This window comes from Leptonotus elevatus, chromosome 3 (assembly GCF_054856555.1).
Source record: "Leptonotus elevatus isolate MCC_2025b chromosome 3, RoL_Lele_1.0, whole genome shotgun sequence".
In the NCBI taxonomy this organism is placed as follows: domain Eukaryota; kingdom Metazoa; phylum Chordata; class Actinopteri; order Syngnathiformes; family Syngnathidae; genus Leptonotus; species Leptonotus elevatus.
In genome coordinates, this window is record NC_141241.1 from 10,493,097 (window position 1) to 10,516,802 (window position 23,706).

Below are 23,706 nucleotides of genomic sequence, written 5' to 3' on the forward strand. Positions count from 1 at the left end.
AAGTACCTACCGCTTGGTCATTGTTGCCTATGACCAAGGGTAAAACACATTTGTTGATATCAATCTTTTTTGTCTGTATTCGAGCACTCTTCAGTATATATTGTATGTACTTGTATAATTTCGCTGACGCTTTTGAATCAAATGAATCAACACTGGGTGCAACTTTACATCTTAAACCCGTGACCAAAACTTTATAGTTGAACCAAAATGTCTTATCTTTGCAAGGAATTTGGCCCAGGGACCAACCCATCCACTCCTAGAAACAAAGTACACTAATATTCGCAGACAATACTCATCGTTATGAAGTATTTTATTTTTTTCCCCGTTTCTTTTAAGCAGTGTAAATATACACTAATACACTTAAAAAGAAATATTTAAATGGGAGAGTTGCAAACGAGAGGAGCAATTTCTTGGAAATCGAGGATTAGATGGCTAATTTTAGAAATATTCCGAATTGGAAACTTTCCATGGGAATTGTGAGAATTTATGGAAACGAATGGGAATTTTTTGGAATTAACTGTCAATTGAGGGTCATTTAATAGAAAAGTATCATATTCCAGAATAAATATAAACATTTTATTTTGTCCTAAACAGATGCGCAAGCGATGGCAAATAATAAAAAAAACAACAACAAAAACTGTTGGAGAATTCGTTGTTAAAGAGTCATTGTATAATCATGAAATCCATTTACACCAAACTATAGCCATATTTAAATTCCCAAAGCATCAACCTTGAATTTTGGACATTTTTGGTTTATATATATTTAATTTCTTCTTCTTCTTCCTTTGGAAGGTTTGTAAATTTCCAGAATTTTGCAACTTGAATTTCAATTGTCCAGCCAGATCTTACAAAACAAACAATCAAGACTCTTAACTGGCCCAAGGTACGATCTAGTGCTGTCAGCCTGTCACTATCAAATATTTTTAGAATCGAGTAATCTATCGATTATTCAATCGATTACTCGACTAACCAGATTCATTTTAATTTTGCATTACAGTATATTACAAACGCATTTTTTCCCTGATTACTGTTTATTAACCAGTGATTGGCGTTTATTTCGTACTTTGTATTCGTATAGTGATTAAAAAAAAAGTTATCAGTTCAGTGAAGTAAAAACAGATGTTTGCAAATGTCTTGTTTTCCAAAGTAAAAACAGATGTTTGCAAATGTCTTATTTTGATTACAAACGTTACAAAAGTTTTCTTTTGTAGAGGACAACTGAAATCAGTGAACAATTACTGTTGATATGCTGAAATCAGAAGATTTGGACAGTTTTAAATGAAAAAAAGGCTCCAAACTCGATTATTAAAAACAAGTTGTCGATTAATTTTATAATCGATTACTTGTCGATTAATCGATTAATTTTGATAGCTCTAGTAGGATCATCTTTGTCTCTGTGCCACTGTACCTATACTGTATGTTTCCAACTGAAGAACTCCTCAAAAAATGTCAGCGATACCGCGTGAATACCATGAGCTGCCGCCTCAAGCACACTGAAACCTAAAAATATATGACACCTATGCATTTTTACCCTACATGTCAAATGATACAGCAGCCTCTTCCTTGCTCTTCCTTCCTATCTCGCCTCTACCTTACAAGGATTCACCGAGCAGACAATCGAATTGCTCACGCGGTGCTCGAAACCGTATGCGCTCGCCATTGACTACCCTGACATTCGCACACCCACATTTAGCTGCAAGGAATGACTTTTTCCTGGGGAGTGAGACACTTAAATGAGCATGGCGAGCCCTGATATAAAGTAATGACTTGGGAACGAGTTATTTGTACAGGAGGAGCTCAGCTGGAGGTGGCCACGCGCATGCAGATGCGAGAGCGTGAATAATAAAGTGCAAATGTTGATCCGTCACCGCTATACGTTCCCTCGCGGCGCATTCGGCATGTCACACCGCAGCCTCATTTATCATTCCGGGCCGAGATGCACCGAGGCATTATTAAGTCCGTGCATGTCACCTCGGTGAGCAGCGACAAGAAGGAGAAGAGGTTGGGTTAGTCCTTTTCGAATCTACGCCCGTATGTTGTCGCTTATCTTTGCGCCTCTTATATCCCTTTGGGGCTTTTTAATAAAATAAAGTTAAATGTCAGGTTTGTCGACTGCATATTCATTAGGTTTGCTACCTTTGCTGGATAATCCGGTCTAAATTAGTTTGAGTGTGACTTTTCGATGCTTGTCATGGCTGTGCGGCGGCCCCATGCTTCTGGGAGGCCCCGCATTCAAGAGGGGGCCCCGCCTCTCTCTGATTGGCTGACGCCAGGCAGGGATGAATGAGCACTGTACATAGAGCAGGAGGTATGAAGGAGGGCAGCGGTACTCACCCCCACCCCCCCCAACCCCCATCCCCCCGCACGCTCATTCTTTAGCTTCCCCTCTGTCCACTTATGTTCTGGTTCCCACACACATACACTCAATGGGGATGCATGAGCCCGCCACAGTTTGATCGCATCAGAATTTGCCCTTCCGCTAGCCATAAGAAGGCCAATTAATTATTCAGCTGACATCAAATACAAGCTGCGTGGTATGACGCACGCGTAAAATCAGCCTTCCAAGAAGGTTTTATTTGTCGAAGAGTATAGGTGCGTTTCCATTACCCTCACCTTTTGTGCAAAAGGAAAGTTGCGCAAAAGCAAGCTGGTAATGGAAACACATGGTTTTCGAAAAAACACTCGCAAAAAGTTTTCATACCAAATCATACCAAAACGAAAAAATATCCATCCATCCATTTTCTTAACCGCTTAGTCCTCACAAGGGTTGCGGGGTTGCTGGAGCCTATCCCAGCTGGCTTCAGGCAGTAGGCGGGGTACATCCTGAACTGGTTGCCAGCCAATCGCAGGGCACACAGAGACAAACAACCATCCGCACTCACAATCACACCTAGGGACAGTTCAAAGCGTTCAATTAACCTGCCATGCATGTCTTTGGAATGTGGGAGGAAACAGGAATGCCCGGAGACGAAAAAATATACATAATTAAAAGGAAATAAAAAATATATAAAATTAACGCGGATTTCCATAATCGCGGGTAGTTTTTGGAACGCGACACCCTCGAGAAACGAGGGAACACTGTATACTTAATTATATTGTAGTTTGCAGTGTGTAAAAGAATAAAGAGTGCTGAACACAGTTATTATTTCGACTACCACCTTCTGTTTGTGTCTGTCACCAGCAAGAAACAAAGTTGTTTTTTGTTTTTTGCACGCCAACTTGTATCGGAGGCAAGTGACGGTTCCACTCCGCCACCCAGTAAGAAACAAAGTATTTTAATGCAGAAATATTTAAACTTGGGTATACTTTTACTATTTTGAACAGGAATTAATCATTTCAAAGTGACCAATGGTATCAATCTTACATTGGGTTGGGGTCTAACATGTGCATTTCGAACAGCCGACCATCTGGTTACGGAACGACCGTCTCCGAAATTAGCTCTTGTGAAGTCAATAAGTAGATGGTAATCATTTTAATTTTGAAGCTTTGCGGTATGAGTTCGAGGTGACTCATTAGCATCAGCAGGGGAATCTAAAACGTGCAAAACAAAAGAACACGAGTGCTTGGTAAAGTTTCTGCCAGTCGGATTTGGTCATCTTTGAGATTGTAAGATGTTCTTCGTAGGGAAGATGAGTCGCTGTGAGAAGCGCATTGAAGTTTCGTCATGGGAGGAAATGCAGCTGGAATGTCTGTGCTCCTGATAGGGCAGCTGTTCACATTGTTGAGTGAATCATAGCCTCGCAGCGGCTTCAGGGGAAACATTCAGTCCTCTGTTTGGAGCGTTGCAAATCCAACAAGATCCGACACAAGAGAAAAGATTGGCTGCTTTTATAGACGGACAGTTTGGATTGCCATTAGTTAGTGCAAAAGATACATAATTGTCCATCCATCGATTTTATTTTATTTTTCTTCTCATCAGGGTTATAGAAGCCTATCCCAACGGACTTTGGGCAGCAAACATTACAAATATTCTATTTTTTTTTACACAAAACATTTTTGAATTGTGGCTAAGGATAACATTTTGGTTAGACCTGGATAGTTACTTTTTTTGATTGCATTAGGAATTTGTGAAATTGCAATGCCGTGCTTTTAATGAGTAGTTAGTACAAAGTCATACCCATGGATGCGATTCAACTTGAAAAAGACACAAAATATGAAATAATCGCCGAAACCGGTTCACTGGTCTCAATTTTGAGCCTTATGCTGCATTAGAGGATGGTCGGAAGTCTGACTTTTCCGAGTTCAAACCAGGAAGTGTGTACGGGACTACAAGTGATGTCATCCTAAAATGGCGACCCCTTTGGAAACAGACCTTGAATGGTAAAACACAATTTACTCAAGCTTTCTTTATTCATAAATATTCAACATAATTTCACGTAACATACGTGACAGTATGCTGCTATCTCTCTGCATGAGATTATACGGTGAATTTATAAACTGTATAGAATGCTTATGAAATAAGACAAAAACAATAAATGATGCTAAATTGCGAGAAGGTAAATTAACTGGAGGTAAAAATTTGTTTTGAGGACCAAAATTTTAAAAAACAATTTATCACCATCCGCCATTTTGGTTGTTTATATTTCGCCTCAAACGCTTTCTGGTCAAAAACAACTTGGATATATCCGACTTCCGACCATGCTCGAATGCAGCATTATGTAACGAGTCCTGTTTTTTTCTTCTTCACACAGTTGTCTTAACAACTCATACGATAAACAAATTTAAAAGGATTTTAACGGTTATATTCTTTCCTATTTACTTTCACATTTACGATTGTATTCTCATTCTCATCCGCTTCTAATCGCTAACAGGCATGTTTTTGTCATCCGGAAACTAGAACTACTTCCTGCTTCCGTGTCTAAGAACCATGGGAAATGTAGTTCTACTAGCCTAACGTGGTCAGACTCAACACAAGCTGAGTTTCTCTTGCACTATATTTCCATTGTTACGATGAGGGACAGGCACGAGGTAAACGACACAAACGGCTGACATTGACCGAGCAAAAAAAGTTCGATAATCTAAAGTAATAACACAAACACTAATCACCAAGTTGACTAGCGATTACATTTGTTATCTTTTCAGCGATATTGTAGTGTCCCGGTTTTTAACTTTGAAAATCTGGTCACCCCAACTAAATGCCGTATGAGCTACTCATCGTTAAGTCACACTAGTTAGCGTTTAAACCTAACGAATCGTGACTTTACTTTTGATACTTACTATCAAAATGATGAAAAGAACAAGATGTTATAGAAGTTAACTTGCTAGTTAGCAAACTGGCAGACCAGATGTCTTAAAGCACAGCTGTTTAAAGTGCTAACGGTGAATATCTCAAGTGGTCTTGCTTTTTCTGTAAAACACTGCGCACGTTAGGTATGGTCCCACTTTAGAGGCTTGCCGAAACCTGAGCTTTGGTCTCGCCGGGGTCACTGGGGGGTCCACGGGTTGTGTGTTGACACTGAGCCTGACCCGGTGAAATATTCACTTGGCAGCGTCACTCTCAATGAACTACCCCCCCGTCCCCCTCCTCCTGGTTTCTCTCTGGTCTCTGCTTCCTAAAACCTATTGAAGAACCCAAGTCATACATTAACAGAAAGGGACTAACTATCTCAACAGTGTTAGAAAACTTGGTCAGAAAACTTTATTTAACCTGTGGGGCAATTAGAGGGGCACAGTTACATGGACGACACAAGGTTTGTCTTGTTTTGAGCCTTTTTGACTCTTTACAGCCACCATACTTATGGGCTGCTCCCTATAAATTCTGCCTAGCAACAAGTAACTTCCACAACATTGGTACCCATTTCACTGGTGAGCTTTAATTAATAAATCACCATTTATTTTGTCAATGCAACTTAAATGTTTGCATTTGGGATGAGAATTAAACGAATAAAAATCATATTTTTATTTATATATATTTTGCCTTTTTCCTAATTGTTTGATTTCGCAATATCTTATTCCTACGCAGCCATTTATAAAGTTGTTGGCACAGTGCCATTAGAATCATTCATTACAGATTTGCTCAAGTGCAATCTGCCCCTTTTCAGCAATCCCCCTCGCGTCGCGTGTAAAATGGCAAAATGAGTACTTAAGGGACCCCCACCATCCCGCACCCCCCTCGCCACTGCGCTCTCTCCTTGAGGGACATTGGCACTTATCGAGAGGGTATACGTGCACTTTAATGGCTTCGTTAACGAATATACTGCTTGTGTGTGTGTGTGTGTGTGTGTGTGTTGCTTATATTCACACAATCAGGGCATATGATTTTTTCTGGATTATACATTTGTGAATACGCAGCATTTGAGCCGCAGGTGGTTTCTAGTAGCGCATGTCAATCACAGTATGCTATCTAGCTTGAACAGTGCCCTTTTTAATGGTCTTATTTAACATGATACACTTACTGTAGGTCAAGAAGTATTTGACAGTTACTTTGTATGATTTTATATTTATATTCCACTCGTATGGATTTGACTAGCAAAACCACATTTTCAGGAAAAGAGACCAACAAGCAAAAAAGTGGGGAGGTTGCATGAACCAGTTTTTGGCACGCTCTCTTTCTGTTTTGTCACGTACTGACAAACTAACATATGTAGGCCTTTTGCCAAGTTCTCATTGAGCTGGGTAATGGTTGTTTTAATGACTTAATGAGACCTTATTATTGCATTTGGAATGGGGATGAGGAGCCATGGAGTGTTGTACAAGATCGTATGCGCCTGTGAAATCCTCTTTAGATGAGTGCGCTGGGTTGCGTTTGGATGCGCGTACCGTGTATGTTGTCTCCATGACGTGATTGTGTGTGTTTGTGTTTCTGTGTGTGAGAGCACCGTGCAGCCTTTCTGCCGATTACCCAGCCTCTTCATCAGGACGTGACGGCAGGGGGTCAGGCCTCATTTAATCAAGGGAAAAATTCCATCTCCCATTAACGTAATTAATCCAACACCAGAGCAAGAGAGAGAGAGAGAGAGATTCAGGACATCAATGTGTGCGTGCGTGGAGAATGTGTTTGCAAAGTCAATTAGTAGTTTTGTAGAATGCGCTATATATATATATATTAGGGGTGGGCATCTTGAATGTCTCACGATTCGATTTGATTCCGATTTTGGGTCTGCGATTTGATTCAGAATCGATTTTCGATTAAGAAAGATTTTTTATTCTAAATGATTGGATTGACAATGATTTTTGCTTCAATCTATAGATGTGCAAGGAATTGTAATGGTCTACTCTAGTCTGACTCGCTAATGCTAATTAGCGCGCTACTCTCTGCACTTTTATCACTCAAAAGAACGGCTCCACACTGCAAAAAAACAACTTTTATTGGAATAACTTGATCGTGTTTTTTCACTTCTACTCTCTTATGTGGCTACAACTTAACAGTGTATCAGACCGCATGGAACCACACTGCCCCCAAGTGGCCAAATCGAGTACAACATGAACAGCGCTCCAAATAAAGGCACACACAAACAAAGGGAAGACAGCATAAAATAATTTAAATAAAATCGATTTTTGGACATTTAAAATCAATTCTGAATCGTACTAAATGAGAATCCCAATTCTTATGAGAATCTATTTTTTGGGCACACCCCTAATATATATATACATATACAAGTCATAACTCACAATATGATATTGTGATAATATATTGATACAAGATAGTATTGCACGATAGTTGTGTAACTGAAGAACTCAAAACAAACTCTATATTTTCCTCACTAAATGTGCAAATAAAACATGGAATGGTCATTTGAATACAAAATGACACTATTCCCGAAAAACATTCTGATGAAAGACCAAACGCTGATTCAAATCGGTTTTCGTTACACTTTCAATCTTTCTTGAAACTGCCGTCCTTCCGTCCATCCATATTCCACTTATCCAAAATCGATCACGGGGGCAGCAGCTTAAGCATAGAAGCCTGGACTTCCCTCTCCCCAGCCACTTCGTCCAGCTTCTCCAGGGTAATCATGAGGCAGACAACCAGGACTCAGACATAGTCTCTCCAGTTTGTTCTGGGTTGAACCTGGGACCTCCTCCAGGCAGGACGTACCCTGAACACCTCAGGGATTCTGATCTGATGCCCGAGCCACTTTGTCTGGCTCCTCTCAATGCTGATCTGAGCCCCTCACAGAGGACCAATCTTCTCATTCTTCTTGCGATGTTGCACTTTGCTAAAAAGAACAGACTTAACCAATTATATATGATCATGTTTAGTTTATTTTGTTTATTGAGAATTGTTCATTTATAGGCTAATTTATCAGCAGTTAGCATTTCGCAGTTTTATGTTTCATTTGAGATAGCATTAAAACTTGCTGGCCACATTTAAAAACAAACAACCTAGGTAAATGTGAAACTGTTATTTTTGTGGTACCGTTATTATATTGTTCGTAGATGCTGCTGCGCTCATTTTAAAACTGTTGCCAACCAAAACAGCAGCATTAATCAGCCTTTTAATTAAAAATACATATAATGACTAAAATAACTTTCAACAACAAATATATGAATTACAGGGAGAACATTTGACTGTTTTACAATCATTTGTGTTTTAGTATTTTTTTTAAACTACAACAAAGACAAAATTTCAAGTACAAAAACATGCAAAAAAGCATCAACTGATGATTTTGTCTTTAGAATTAGGCCATCGATATATGCAGTATTTAAGTAACATAATGGGATATATTTTGAAAATATGATTTTCATAGACAGACACGTGTATCTTTTGTGTTTGGGAATTTGGCAGCATCTTTCTGGGCATTCCGGCGGACCGAGGGAAATTTTCGGAGATAAAAAAAAAGTAGCCTTGACATTAGACCAGGTAAAATAAGGTCTAAGTGGTGGTGCAGAAGGTTTAATGCGATTTTGGTGGTTCTGGTCGATGTGCAAGTAGATCACATTTTTATATTCCTTGACATGAAAGTGATGACTTATGACGTTGAATAAAAATCAGATATCAAAATATGTCATGTTTGACAGAGTTGCATTTTAAATGTAGTCATTATCATGCTGAGTGTTTTGTTCCACCTTGTCAAAGTCCGCTTCTAATTTTCTGTCCCAATATCAAGGCTTTTTAATACCCCCACAAAAAACAAGGCCAACATTTGTTATAATAGGAATTTATGGTCTCCCCCGATCTTCCGTTCTTTTTAATGTTCCACTCTTATCCGCTGTGTAAACTGTTCGTCACTACCATGACAATAAATTGACAATGGATTATGCAAAAACAATATAATTCCATTCAAAGATAAACGAGGAACAAGAGATAGAAGTGTCACAATTTCTCATAAAGATTCATTTCCCCCTTCTGAATAGGCCATAAAATAAAACAGGCCATCCATCTTGGGTAGAGAGAACAGCCGATTCATTTATGTGGATCAATAAATTAGTAATTTTTAGGAAATTTGATGCAAGCGCCTCCTCAAAGTTGAGATAATATAACAGCTGTTGGTGCATAATGGATGAAGATGCAGTAATGGTTGAAAATGCATGTTCTGGGTGCAGCAGTGGATAAACCCAATGACCTGGCAGGCTGTCTTACAAGCACAAGATAGCAGCTTTAAACGTGACCGCGTGTGTTTAAGTGGACTTTTAAAGCAATTCCAGCGCAGTCCATTTTACCTGTCTTAACTTCACTCCTTATGAAAACCAATCACGTTTTGGCTGCCTGTCACAGACATTGAGTCTTCAGCTCCTTCTTATCTCCCACTTCAGTCATTAGGACCTTTTATCCCAAGATCCTCATCCACCCCTCCTTTTCTTTCTGTCTTTCTCTGCCATCCGCATGTTTCCTACCGAACTAAATTAAGAAGCACTCTCAAAAAGCCGGGAAATAAACCAACTGAGCTATGAAGGTCAGATGCAATTAATTTAAAGGCAAAGCAGGAAATTATGTGAATGGAGTGTATGGCGCAGGGGTGGGCAAACTCGGGCCGGAGTCCTGCAGGTTTTGGATGTTTCCCTTCTCCAACACAGATGATTCGTATGATCAGAAAGCTCTGCATAAGCCTGATAATGATCCTGTTAGTTGGAATCAGCTGTGTTGTAGGAAGGAAGCTCTAAAACCTGCAGGACTCTGGCCCTGGAGGAGCAAAATTGCCCACCCCTGACATATGGAATCGGCTAGACAGACAGACAGACCGACCGACAGAGAGGCAAATGACAATTCTCATTCAGATTTATGGACGTTAGAGTCTGCAATGAGCCCAAGTGGCTTTTTGAAGCCGATGGCGATCGGCAAGTAAAAAAAAAAGAAAAAAAAAAGAAGATAACCGATCACTCTTTTGACCAGAAGTTGGACCAATCTATTTAAAAACCTTCTTTATTAACGGATACAGTCAATCTTTGCTATTCACATGGGATTGAGGTATTCTTTATGAAGAATGAACTGAAAGCATATTTGAAGAAATTGGTCTCAACCTCTACCCTGGAACGAGTTCCAGTTCCCGTCAGTGCATCCGTAAATAGGATTAAGATAAGAGAATTCCTATATTCATAAATAATACGTGCAAAATCTCATTCCAGTGGCGCTTTTGAATCTCTCTGTGACTCATCTCCCAACACCTCTGCCTCCTGGACTTGCCCTCTCTAAATTTAATGTTCTGCTGCTGACATCCAAATCCTTTCCGAGCGCCTGTGCCCGTTTCATTCCCAAAGCCCCTCCCTCTCCTCCTCCTCGGCTTCCTCGCTCGACTCGCTCTGTGTTCGCGATACACCCCACCTCAGGAATGCGCCGCCCTCCAATCCGTGCGTGCGGATTTGTGTGTGTTCTGCCAGCACTATTGACTCCATCCTGCTATGAAAAGACAAATTGCCAAGAACAGCAATGATCTAATCAGTGAAGGGAAAAATTGTGATGTTTGCGTTAAAATGAAGACTAATAAAATGGTTGCGATAAAGCAACAAGTCATTCCAAGCAATGCATGATACTTTGAAATGGTTTCGTGATCGGCTTGCGGCTTACGCATGGCTTGATTACAAATTGTTGTTGTGCCTTTTCCAGCACTTTCTTTCCAGTCCTTGATTGGTGAAAATTGGCTTAACGTGCAGTTAGTCCGTTTATCCGCTCACCGCTGTGCCTTTTCCGGAAATTGCATCCTTCCAACTTCTGATTGGCTAAATTGCTCTGAATGTTTGTGATGATAGCACCACCGTAAGCATTCATTCATTCATTCATGATTCCCTTTCTCAATTCACAGATAAGCCCGTTTCGGTGGAGCTGAGCTGCGGGGCCGGACCCAGCCATGTAGTGTTGGAGCCGGGGTCCCCCCTCACGCTGGACTGCAATCTGGGGGCCAGCGACACGCCGCTCAACATCACCTGGCTGCATGAAGGCCAGCCCCTTCCTCCGGATGGGAGCGACGCCCGCCGGCGTGTCGACGAGCGCTCCCTCCTCCTGCTGCTTTCCTCCCAAGGTGGAGCGCCCCCTCAGGGTCTGGAGGGAGGCTACAGCTGTGTGAGCACCAGCGCACAAGGAGCTTTGACCAGCCGGACTGTCAATGTGCTGCTGGCGAGTAAGTGGCCGTCCGCCGCGTATGTGATGTGCATATTGAAGCAGGAAACTGTCATTCTGGTAGTTTTGTCTTGATAATGCTGGTTGGTGAGTATGCAATGCCCCAAGAAATGGAGAGAACTGAATAGCAGAGCTGGGCATTCCGTCGGGAGTGACAGTCCGTCACTGACAGTTGACCGTTTTATACAGACTGACGGAATGTCCCACCTCTGTCTGTCAGTCCTAAAATAGTGGCAAGGAAAGCAATGACGGAAGTGTGGTTAAAATAACATGACGGGCAGTCGGACTGATGAACACGACTGATGACTACAGTTTGGTACGGCTTGAAAAAAATAACGGACATATGATGACGGACGGTTGCCCCATGGCCCTGATGAATGACGGACCAGCAAAATGTTGTAAAATGCCCACCTCTAGTCAGATACTACTATATTTTCATCTTTCAGGTGAAATTTATGGAAAATGTCAAAAGTTTCCGCTACGGTGATATCATATGACGAAAGTAGGACGTTTAAGTAGAAGGATCGACTGGTGATTTCCTCATCTCAAACAATTCATTGAAACAAAAGTTAACAACAATGTTCAAAATTTTCAGCGGCTCAATAACTCGTCATGTGCCCTTGAGCATCGATTGCAGCCTGACAATAACCTCTCATGGTCTGCTGGGGCATCCCACTCTTCTCGAAGGGCAGCCCTCAAGTCATTGAGGTTCTGGCTTGCCGAGTTTCCAGCCTCGACGCAGCGTCTCAGCTGAGCCCGCAGCTATCATATGACGAAAGTAGGACGTTTAAGTAGAAGGATCGACTGGTGATTTCCTCATCTCAAACAATTCATTGAAACAAAAGTTAACAACAATGTTCAAAATTTTCAGCGGCTCAATAACTCGTCATGTGCCCTTGAGCATCGATTGCAGCCTGACAATAACCTCTCATGGTCTGCTGGGGCATCCCACTCTTCTCGAAGGGCAGCCGTCAAGTCATTGAGGTTCTGGCTTGCCGAGTTTCCAGCCTCGACGCAGCGTCTCAGCTGAGCCCGCAGCTTTTCAATAGGATTCAGGTCTGGAGAAAGCGCAGGCCATTCCATTTGAGGTACACCAGTCTCCAACATGAGCTGGAACATTGTTGGTTTGTGAATTTTGCCGTTAAGGTCCTCGTTAGAGAACAGCAAATTGTGCAAAAACGAGACACTCAAAAAAAGAGTTGAAAAGTGCGATAGAATGTTTTATTATTATTGTGGTATGTTGATGAAAGTGTGTATCCATGAATGCATTACCTACCTTTACGATAGTGACATCTTTATCCTGGAGGCCAAATTGGTTCACGTGACATTATTTCCTATGGGAAAATTTGTCACAGCACCACAGAACAGATTGTGCTCAACTATGGAAGTTGCACTGTACTGTAATTGCATAACAGACGCATGGCACACCGTGCACGGGGCAACAAAGACTTCAATCGCAACCCGCGCATTCTTTCAAACGCAACAGTCAGGAAGGTTATGAAAGAATATCCGCAGGTGTTCGTCCCTCGGGGAGGATCTTCGTCTCTCCGTGGGACAAGAGGACAGACAGTAGCTTTTTAATGGTCCCTGCAAGGAGGGCCTCTTTGTCAGCGGCTCTGAGGAGGTAGTCTTTATTGAGTCATTAGCTTTGTGTAAAATGAGACCGTGTACTTTGCGGATGCCCGCGCTTTTGTCAGCTGTCACATGCCTATTTATAAGGAGCTCTTGTTTGAGGGACAATAACCCGGGTGGGGGCAGAGGATAAGTGTGTGGGGGGGATGGGGGGGGGCATCGGTCGTGTGAATGGAGGGGAGGCGGATGGTGCCGGGAAGTAGTCATGGTGAAGGGAAAGGTTTCCGAGACCGTTACGATTGACCTTCAGTCTGTTTGTGTACGTGCGGTGTTTGAATTAAATCCGTGGCGGTGATTCTATGGAGGGAGATTTGATCAGCGCATTGAGAGGTCGGCGCTGAAGTGCTTTAACATTGACATTGAGCGGATGTTCTCCTCTTTGCTGGAAAAAAAGAAAAGCAACACATCTCGCATGGCATCTGCGAAAGCGCATTACCCGAGCCACCTGCTTTGATGCTTTTTCCCAGTGGTACCATGCACAGGAATGTGAACGAGGGTGCAGATTTGAATGGAAATAACAAAATTGTAAGCGGCGACATATGGTCAGCATTTTGCTTTCCATAATGACAACCCTCAAAAAACAGCTTTTGACATTCATCGGCCTATTTAACCTCACTCTTTATGGCCTGCCAAAGTAAATATTAACAAGTCTTTCTTCCCATCTTAAGTTTGTCTTCATTATGGAAGAATGGATGAATCATACTTAAATGAAACAAGCGTACTTTGAGGTTTTTACTCTGATTGGCTATTTGTTAGCATGCCTGCATCGCAATTCAGAGATTCGGGATTTGAATCTGTATGTTAGATGAACATTTCAGCAGGTACACTGATTAAAAAATAGATTAAGAAATTCAGAGGTCAATGACTAATTAATTCACATTTCTGTGTGCTTTTTTTTTTATCGTGAAATGGTCAGTTTTCTCAATACTCATTTTATACATATCTGTGAGAAAATGCTTTCCACAAACACAAAGATGGAGGGTTGTCTCTTATTCTGACCCTATGGAAGTGGTTACTCTATTACAAAATTTGACTTTTTTCTCTTAAATTAAAGTATATATTAGCATTCCACACTATATATGGGATATTTGCAAAGAAAGAGGTCCCACAGGTGGATTTTTGAAAACAACTTTTAATTACCTTTAACACTGGTAAAGTTTCTTTTTCTTCTATATACCACCAAACATGGCAAATCACAGCAGCTTCTCAGAAAAGTCAATGATTACTGCGTCCGATCGACACATGCTCTGTCTTGACCAAAATGTGTAGTCATACCGCGTGGGAAAAAAGAAATGATGGTACATTTTTTAATTTAAGTATTACCAAGAATACTTCGATTTCTACTTTACCTACACACAGTTGTGCTCTTAAATTTACTGTACATACCCTAGGGCTATGTAAACTTATGAGCACTACTGTATGAAGCCAAATTGACATCATTTTAGCTTCTTAGTCAAAGCTAAAGAAAAATGTGCATTCCTCCGCACACGGTTGTGCTCATAAGTTTACTGTATGTACCCTAGGGCGTGTATGTAAACTTATGAGCACAACTCTATGGTGAGAAAAAGGCTCAATGCCCATAAAATCCAAAATACTGTGGCAATGTTTTTTGACATTTTCAGAGATTGAAGTGGACATGAACAGAAATCCACGTGCACATGTCTGTTCATGTCTACTTCAATCTCTGAAAACTGACTATTGACTGACACAATTTATGAGCACAGTTAACAATGTGTCCAAGAACGCTACTTGTAACCCCTTGTTGGCATCACAGCCATATGTCCCAATACTTCAGTCCATTTGTTTATATACGAAACCATGTTTGATTGGGTTTCATCGGGTAAAAAACTCACTAAAAAACAGTTTAGAAAAGAGGTCATTGGTTGGATGGATTATCTTGCTTGCACAAGTAGAGGTGGGGGGGGGGGGGGGGGTGGGGAGGGGGTGGTGGGGGGGGGGGGCAAATAGCTGCAATCTGATAGCTATGGGGCCAAAGAGTGGGGGCACTTGCTGACACTGACACAGGGAGACAGGGTGAAGTCATATTGCACGTATTACGACCATTAAAACAATTAAAAGGACCCTGTTCTGATTGTAAATGATATGAGATGACATGTATGAATGGCTGCGAGCTTTGATAGGTCCCTGGTGGACTTGCTACATTCCCACACACATGCATTGCATCTTGAAAAAAAAAAAAAGTCTTGATAGATATTGTCCTCTCTCAGCTGTTCTTCAACTTCACAGACAAACACACACATGGCGACCACTTTGGTGCCGATAGAGTTGATGTGTTTACATGATGATGTAATAGCTGGAAGTTGAAGTTTAATCATCAGCTTGCCCTGCAAAGCTTGCCAAGCAAAAATCAATGTCAGTTTTCTGAAAAGATCCTTTTTTTTAATCAGTGTCCAGTTGTTATGAATGATAGTGGCTCAGTCGGCAAAGTGTGGGACTTTAAATCAAAAAGTCGTGTACTGAATACTGTTGAATCTCTGAGATTGAACACAATTCATCCATGTCTCCCAAAAGAAATAATGGAATTTGAAAAGTAATCCATTCCAGGGTCAAGATATTGCTGTCCTAAAACTGAAAAGATGTCACTCAACGGTTGTCAAAGTGTCGTTTTACTTGGATTCATTGGAATTTCTCTCCCTTCCTTTCATAAAAGGGCCACAGGCCAAATAGTTTTGTTCCCCCCTCAGAAAAGCCCGCTGTAAGGGGTCAAAGGTAAGATCACCCCTTAACCCACCCTGACATCATGCTCATTGCTGCCCCCTGGTGCTCAGTGTTATCTAGCAGCAAGTGTTCCCCCCTGCGTGTGAAAGTGTGAAGCTGTGAACACTGGAGCTCTGCCAACAAATTCCGGCTAAAGAGACAAAGTAATCCCGCCACATGGGATTAAATCCCAGCGCTTTGTCCCAATCACGACGTTTCACTTCACTCAGTTTAAACTCGTTGCAGAAGAAACTTTTCTTCCAGCACAAAGAAAATCGGCCAGTTTCTCTTTGGTAGAAACTAAAGCTGAGAACATAGTGCCTTATTAAAAAGAATTATGTTTCAGAAGCATATGTCCAAAAGTCAACGATTAACATTCAGCTACATTACTGCAAATGGCTTCTTTTATTAGCAAGGCAAGGGAGATGAGACAAAATGTTGTTATTTGGATTAATTCAGAAAACACTGGATAATAACAACAATAACAACAAATGCACAAAGTGTCGTCTATGTGGTAGCTAGTGGTTACCATGTCTGTCTCACAGTTCTGAGGTTCTGGGTTCAAATCTCAGCTGCGGCCTGCCTGTTATGGACTTTATATGTTTTAGTTTGACTTGACCTTATTCACATGTGAAGTATTACTGTTGTATATTCATCACCACGAGCGCAATCTGAAGTTTTCAACAACATGTGAAAGGGACGTCTCATAGAAGTTTATTGGGGGGGTTGTGGCTTTTAACTCATTTGCTCCCCAAAACGTATAAATACTTTTTTTGTTTATGTTTTACATGTCCCAAAGATGTATTTATACCTTTTTTATGTTTTTTTTATGCTAGAGCAGACAGAAAGCTTTGATAGTGCCTCTGAACGGCAGAGAATGGGTGAAGCAAGGGTAGTTATTACAAAAACGGCCAGCAGGTGGCAACAGAGCATAAGAGATCAACCAGGGTCATGTTGCAAAAAGTTGTTTTCCCAACAGTTCTAAACAGATTTGTGAATAATGATAAAACTGAAGCTATATTCTAATGCTAATTGCTGCAAAATGGAAACAGATAGAAATATAGAAAGACTATAATCTTTCTTTTGGTAGGTTCCATGTTTTTATAGCAATAGAACACAATATTCTGTGGGCCTTGCAAAATCAGTCAAAATCCAGTAAAACAGCTGAGAGCGAAGGGGGTTGCTTCGGGGAAAATGGCTGGGAGTGAATGAGTTAAATACAAACAAACACATAATTAAATAAAACAACAAAACAATTTCAGTAGATCGGAATCTGATGCTAGGAAATGTGTTGTGCCAAATGAAATTACAGTTACGCAGATGGGGTTCAAATAGAGTTTTATAGTTGTATTTACATTCCTTAAATAGTTCCATATTAATTTGTCTTTCTTTTGAATCTATCTAAATGAATGAACGTTTAGAACACACTCTTTTGTTTGTGAATTATAGACAGAAAGTACGACTGGATACTGAAAGGGCCTTTCCCAACTGGACCAGGCGGCCTTTATAAATAGTGCGCTGTTTATATTGGCACTGCTGAGAAGGGATTTGAGATGATTGCACTGTCACCCGGAGAGCGGCCTACATAGCAAACATCCACGAATGGTTGCGCGTGTAACGGCCGTGTTCTCCTTCCGCAGGTCTGTCCTCCTTCCGTCAGGAGCCTTCACCTCAGACGGTGCCTGCAGGGGGGGCCGCTCGCTTTGAGTGCCAGATCGATGGCGTGCCCACACCTGTAATTACTTGGGAAAAGGACAAAGTCGCTGTCCCCCAGGACCCAAGGTGACTCAGCTTCAATTGCTTCTGTACCTCGGATTTTTAAGCCTTTTCTTCTTTTTCTTCTCATTTTTTTTGGGGGGGGGGGGGGGTGAGTTAAATTTATGTAACATCACACACAATGGCAACAAAGTTTTTTTTTCATTCTGTGATCTAAACGTGTATCTGCTATCATCATTCTCCATTGAAATGAGTTAACGGCAGTAATATTAGTAATTTTACAAAGGTTAAAGAATACTGATCCCATTCGCTAGCTCGTCCGTGTTTGTGGGATTTGCTGCTGATTTGTGCCACAGAAGCACAATTGATTCATCAATAAATTGCCGCAGTCTAGACTGCAAATGGTCCACTTTTATAAACGGACGTGCGTATGAATGTCATCCCGCGGACTGATCGCAGTCAGACAATTCCAAGTGATGCATGCTGGTCATTTGGCTAAAACTCCATTAACGTCCCTTGTTTCATTTTTTTTTTTGTTCTTGTTAATTAATTACAAAATCGTAATACATCACATTTTCTATTAAATGTCTTCAAGAGGGGTCGGATGGAATTTATTACCAGAATTCAGGGTACAATAACGTCAACACTAAGCTTTTGCTATGACCTTGGTTATCAAGCTAATTTAGCTAAGTGTTTTTTACTGTTTGCTGAATACAATAAGCATAATACCATGCACTGATTATGATGGGCTTGTTTTATGTATTAATTTATTTAATTCACTTACATTTACTTTTTCATTTGTAATTGATTTTCAAGGTGACAAAAGCTCCTAAGAAACTTTTTTTTTTTTGGTATAGCCTATTAGCCTAGTTACTTACAGTAATTTCTGGACTACAAGCCGCTACTTTTTTCACTTGCATTCGACCCTGCGGCTAATACAAAGGTGCGGCTTATCCATCAGATCACAAGGGGGCGCACTATAAAGGAAGCGCAAGAGCAACAGGCAGAGCAAAACAAACCAAGTGAGCCCAAATACAGTAGGAGAGACCGAACGAGAGCGAGACAATTTGCGCCCTCAGTATGGAAAAGAAAGTAGCGGGAACCCGGTGCGGTACTATTAAAACACCTGCGGCTTACAGTCGGGTGCGGCTTATATGTGTAACAAACTCAAGTATTCCCCAAATTTAGCTAGCGCGGCTTATAGTCAGGTGTGCCTTATAGTCCAGAAATTACTGTAAATAGTGACCCCCTATTCACAACATATATCGATTAGCCGGCTCATGACTTGTCTTTTTTTCTTGTCGTGAAGACAATAAACAGTTAATTTGCTCAGGGTGGAACTGTTGAGCTCATTTGAACTATCTTGCTAACCAAAACAGCAGCGTTTGCCTAGTTTTTCAGATAAATGAAAGTGTGGAATCTCCAGTTTGCTGTGCAGTATTAAAGGCAATCTGGCGTTATGTGCAGACGGCGTCTTCGTGTTTTTTGTTCCCGTGTTTTTTATGTCTCGGCACTAATGGCTGCCGTAGCCCCGTGTGACCTGCAAACAGCTCGAGCCTTACGAGGACTCGTGGGTGAGATGAAGCTCCGCCACCTCGGCCGTTGCTAATGGCCTGTCACTCCGAGCTGACTTTTTGTTTTCCCTTGGTGCTGCTATGATGGGCCCCCCTCTTTTTTCTTTTCTTTCATACTCCCGATTGGCTTGTTTTTTTCACTGTCCTGTTTTACTTCCTTTTTGTTTCTATCTTATCCATCCCCTGGTTCTCTTGTTTACAACGTACATCTTCTAGCTAGAGTGAAGCTCCACTAGTTAGAGAAACCAATTTCTACTTTCCTATTAGCCAGGGCTTTGGTCCGTATTGCAGCATCTTAGAGCATTAAAAAAAAAAGAGGCTCGACTTCAGCAAATTGCTGTTGATTGGTTTCACAAAAACATGCAAAATTTGTGAATGGTGAACTTCAAATAGGCCACTCTGTGTATCACTGAGTCAAAATTGGAGGAACGTAGTAATTGGTGTCCTCGCACAGCCTTGGCGCATTTTTATTTTCAAGTAATCTGTAAGCTATTTATTTTCAAGGGTAATATTGAAAGATGAGTTTGAAATGTTAGCAAGTTTTTGCGATGATAGTTTGTATATCACGGTTCTGTGCTTTTTAAAATTAATTTTAACAGTATACGGGAGGGTTCATACCTGGTAAATTTATGGAAATTTAAAAAGCATTTCTATGTCCTTAAAAAGGACATAGAAATGTGCAACATCAAGTGCTATAACTGTCTGTTGCGACATAATGCGACAGTTGAGAAAAGCAAACAAACGAAGCATTCTTCGGCGCCCTCAATCACTCTACGCTCAACTTGGATTCTAAAATATTATATTTAACCAGCATGGGAGAAACGGCCTTGGTAAGCCGTATGGCTTCGAAAACACACCGCTGCGGAATACTGCAGAAGCAGCACGGTCAGAGAGTTTATTACAACGGGTGATGCTAAGTGCAGATTCCGTCTTGGTGACACAGATGCCATTGATGCAGCGGCTTCAATTTTAACGGTAAAGCAGGCGAACTTGAAAGCCTTTTAATGTAACGATAACAGAAGTTCTGAAGTTCTGATGGCATTAAAAGTGATGAACTCACGACTTCTTCAAGTCGATGGAAGATGTAGTCTTATCCGGGTATTTCACGACATCCAGATTGCTTTGAGATTTGCATGTGGTGACAAAAAAGTACTATATATTTAATGTTATTGATTCCTTTGTTAGTGCTGCTGCTGTTGCATTTAAAACATGACAAAGTGTGTCAAGAGTGGTTTTGATTGAGCGCAGGGATGGGCTATTTAGTTGATGTAGGGGGTCAGCATTTTTCATCAGTGCAACTGAGGGGCCACATAGGATCACACACTGCCTGACCAGATATATGACAAAAATGTCATTTTAAATATGGACATAATACATGCCGGGCCACGAATAGCGGAAATCCACGTATAATTGATGGCCATTGAAATGCATTGGGAAAATTTGGCAAATTTTTGGGGGGTGAACCCCCCAAAAAGTCTTAAACGAAACTGATGAGGGGTTGATGAGGGGCAAAAAAAAAAAAAAAACTTTAAGTGTAGAAGTCCAAATTTGTTTCATGGGTTGGTCTGGAACATTTCCCCCTGCGGCAAACGCGGGTTCACATTTAACACTAGTCCTTTTTTTTAATTCCATTTGCCAATAACACTGTACCAAATGAGAACAATCCCTTCTCCCCAAATAATTGCCCCAGACCTTAATTTGCATCAATATGGTAATCATGGTACATTGGTGCAAGACACCATCCTACAATTGCAGCTCATTTTTCAACTTAATATAGCGCCAACTCCTTTTGAGTCCAGTCATAACTCTCACGTACCGGCACACAATGACCTCCTGCTTGAACAAAGAGGAACGACGCCCTGAGAGGACACAGCCGGAATCCCGCAGTCTCGACTCGGCCGTGTCGACTCCCTGTGTGTTGTTTGTATACGGCTTCTGACTTCCGTCTCCCTTTCTCATCTTCGCCCCTGTGTGAAGCAGGTTCATTTCCCTTCCTAACGGCGTGCTCCAGATTCTGGAGGTTACCAGGGAGGATGAGGGCGCTTACCGCTGTGTTGCATCCAACTCCGCCAGGAGGGACATCAGTCACGAGTCCCGGCTCACTGTCACCACAGGTCGGTCTGCTGCAGAGCTTTGTCTTATAGTTATTGTGCAAGTTTCCGCGAGAATTCCTGAGAATATCCAGCCCTATTGTAAAAATCATGTGAAAACATTTATTAATTAATTGCAAGATGATACGTAAATATTTCTAGTCATAAATCCGTCAATAAAATGGTATTTGTGTGCTACAACTACAACTGAGTTGTCGTGTTTAAGAAATGTGCCATATAAATAAAGTTGTCTTGCCTTGCCTTACATCAGGTGCTGGTCTACCTCAGTTAAAGCTGCTCTCTGTAACAATTTTGCCAAATATATCTTTACAATAGCCTTTTAGTTTGACTATTTATGACTGAAACATCTTCTAATTAGTAGATTAACACCTTAGCTGTGCACAATGGGTACTCTTGCAAGCCTTTAGTTTTCAGACAGAATTCGGGTTTGAATTTCCCGCCCTCTGTTGTGGATGTAAAATGATGTGCGTGTTGTGTATGTGAAGCAGGGAAAATGCCGTTAAATTTTTCGGCCACAGGTGGCAGGTAGCGATTCGAAATTAAATTTTCTGTATCCAGTAGCTTTAAAAGGAACCCCGACTGTAATGACAAGTTTGCTCTATATTATTTATTTGGTTGTTACTAACATAACTATGAGATTAATTTTTCAAAAATCATTTCCAGTTTAATACATTTTGTAGAAACTTTATTTGGACATACGCCGCCATTGTTATTTATGTCGCAACGCATCAGTGCGTAGTGACGTCGAATGGCGGCTGGCTCTCTGCCGAGCAATGTGGAATGCCTATAAAGAAAGTAAGGTAAGCCTCCGTCGCGTTCCTAAAGGGACGATCACAACTCTTGAATGTGTCTGGTGAATGACGAGAGCACGTCGTGGGGGAAGGTGACTTTCCTGATCGCGTCTTGTTTCTTTAGGAACGCTACGAGCTATGAGCTTAAACCTGGGAAATTCTTGCTGCATAGAAAGTCATGCTGATTCCTGAAAAACTAAATTCTAATAAATGTCCTCGAGCCTCTCAGATTGCTTTCCAGCTTCCTCGTGTAAGAGTCAGTCAAATACTGTACTTCCTCATCAAGTAGTTTGTCCTGTTCTCACTTCATTTAAATAGATGCTGGGGATTAAATGGAGATTTGCTGACCTTATAATTTCTTATGATGCTTTCCCATTTTTCAGCCATGACCGTAACATTGCTACCCCACACTTTTAAAACACATTGTCAAAAATATTTGAATACCAAAAATTACAAGTTATAAAACTGTTCAGTTTTGATAAGTGCTGTAAAAACCCAACAAGGCTATAATGCTGAATGTTCCATAGTTATGTTGAGAAATGACATCATCCTTCTTTCGCATTCTCAACACAATGGCTTAGTAATTCTGTCTTTCCTGAAAAATATCCAGATGTGTTTTTTTCCTCATTTTCTGGTACTTTAGACATAACCAAGATTGAACTTAAAACAAAACTATCATTTTTCTATCTGTTCTATCCGAGAATGCGTTATTTTACCGGCAGCCAAACAGATCCCAAGAATGAAAATCCTGCTTAAATCTTCATTATTTTATATCCATGTTTTTTTTTTTTTACACTGTAGGCTATTTGTAATAACTAAAAAAGCTGCAAAAAACGATAATACAATTTTTATAAACCACAGCCATGATATGTTACACACACAAAAAACATAAAATAAATAAATGTAAAAAATTGAATAACGGGGATTCACGGTAAGTGAACTGACATATGGAAAGGGTATACTACAGATTACCACATTTTCAGACGGTACTTAGCTTTATTTGCAGAAAAATAATGAGAGGTGGGCTTTCACTGACAGAAGCCCCGTTTTTGTGATGAATGGTAAGAAACTTAAAAAAAAAGGGAGAAAATAGCTTGTTGCAACATGAACCTGGTTGATCTCTTATACTCTGCTGCCACCTGCTGGCCGTTTTTGTAATAACTATCATTGCTTTAAGCGACCTCTTCAGGTCCAAGGCTGCATCAAAGCTTTCTGTATGCTCTAGCATAGACCATGGCATTATTTAAAATAGAACGTTTTTATATGCTTTTGGAAGCAAAGGAGTTATTTTATTACTTTACTACTGTAATTTTAGCTTCAATTTGTAGCTTGGCCCGATGGAGTTCATAGTTTCCTGTCATAGATTTTACTACCTTCCCTAACTGCCACTAGTTTAGTGGAAGGTTGGTTATCTTCTTTAACAATGACAATTTTGTTTTGTTTTGAAGATCCTCTTTCCTCAAATGCCACCGGAGCTGTTCTACGAGATATTCCACTCAATACCATCCGATGGTCACATAAAGATCTTTCACTAACTCTATGAGCAAACCCCCAAAATGTTCAAACTTTTTTTTTTTGATTCATTTAGTCAAAAGAACAGTAATGAGAAAGCAATGAAGCAGTTTCACGAGGGCCTTTACGCTGCTGAGTTCTTATCCTAAAAACGTGCA

General features: G+C 40.8%; 1 protein-coding gene across 3 annotated transcripts in view; it reads left to right on the forward strand.

The window, feature by feature from the left end:
- Positions 1 to 23,706, forward strand: part of igdcc4 (immunoglobulin superfamily, DCC subclass, member 4) — a 61,366-nt gene that overhangs the window by 17,457 nt on the left and 20,203 nt on the right. For 2 of the 3 annotated variants that reach the window (XM_086072154.1, XM_086072156.1), the window contains exons 2-4: positions 11,181 to 11,495; positions 17,485 to 17,626; positions 21,112 to 21,248. In XM_086072154.1, the coding sequence (XP_085928280.1) occupies positions 11,181 to 11,495; positions 17,485 to 17,626; positions 21,112 to 21,248 (594 nt within the window). The remainder of the gene's footprint in view (positions 1 to 11,180; positions 11,496 to 17,484; positions 17,627 to 21,111; positions 21,249 to 23,706) is intronic. The other variant, XM_086072155.1, reaches the window with a different exon arrangement.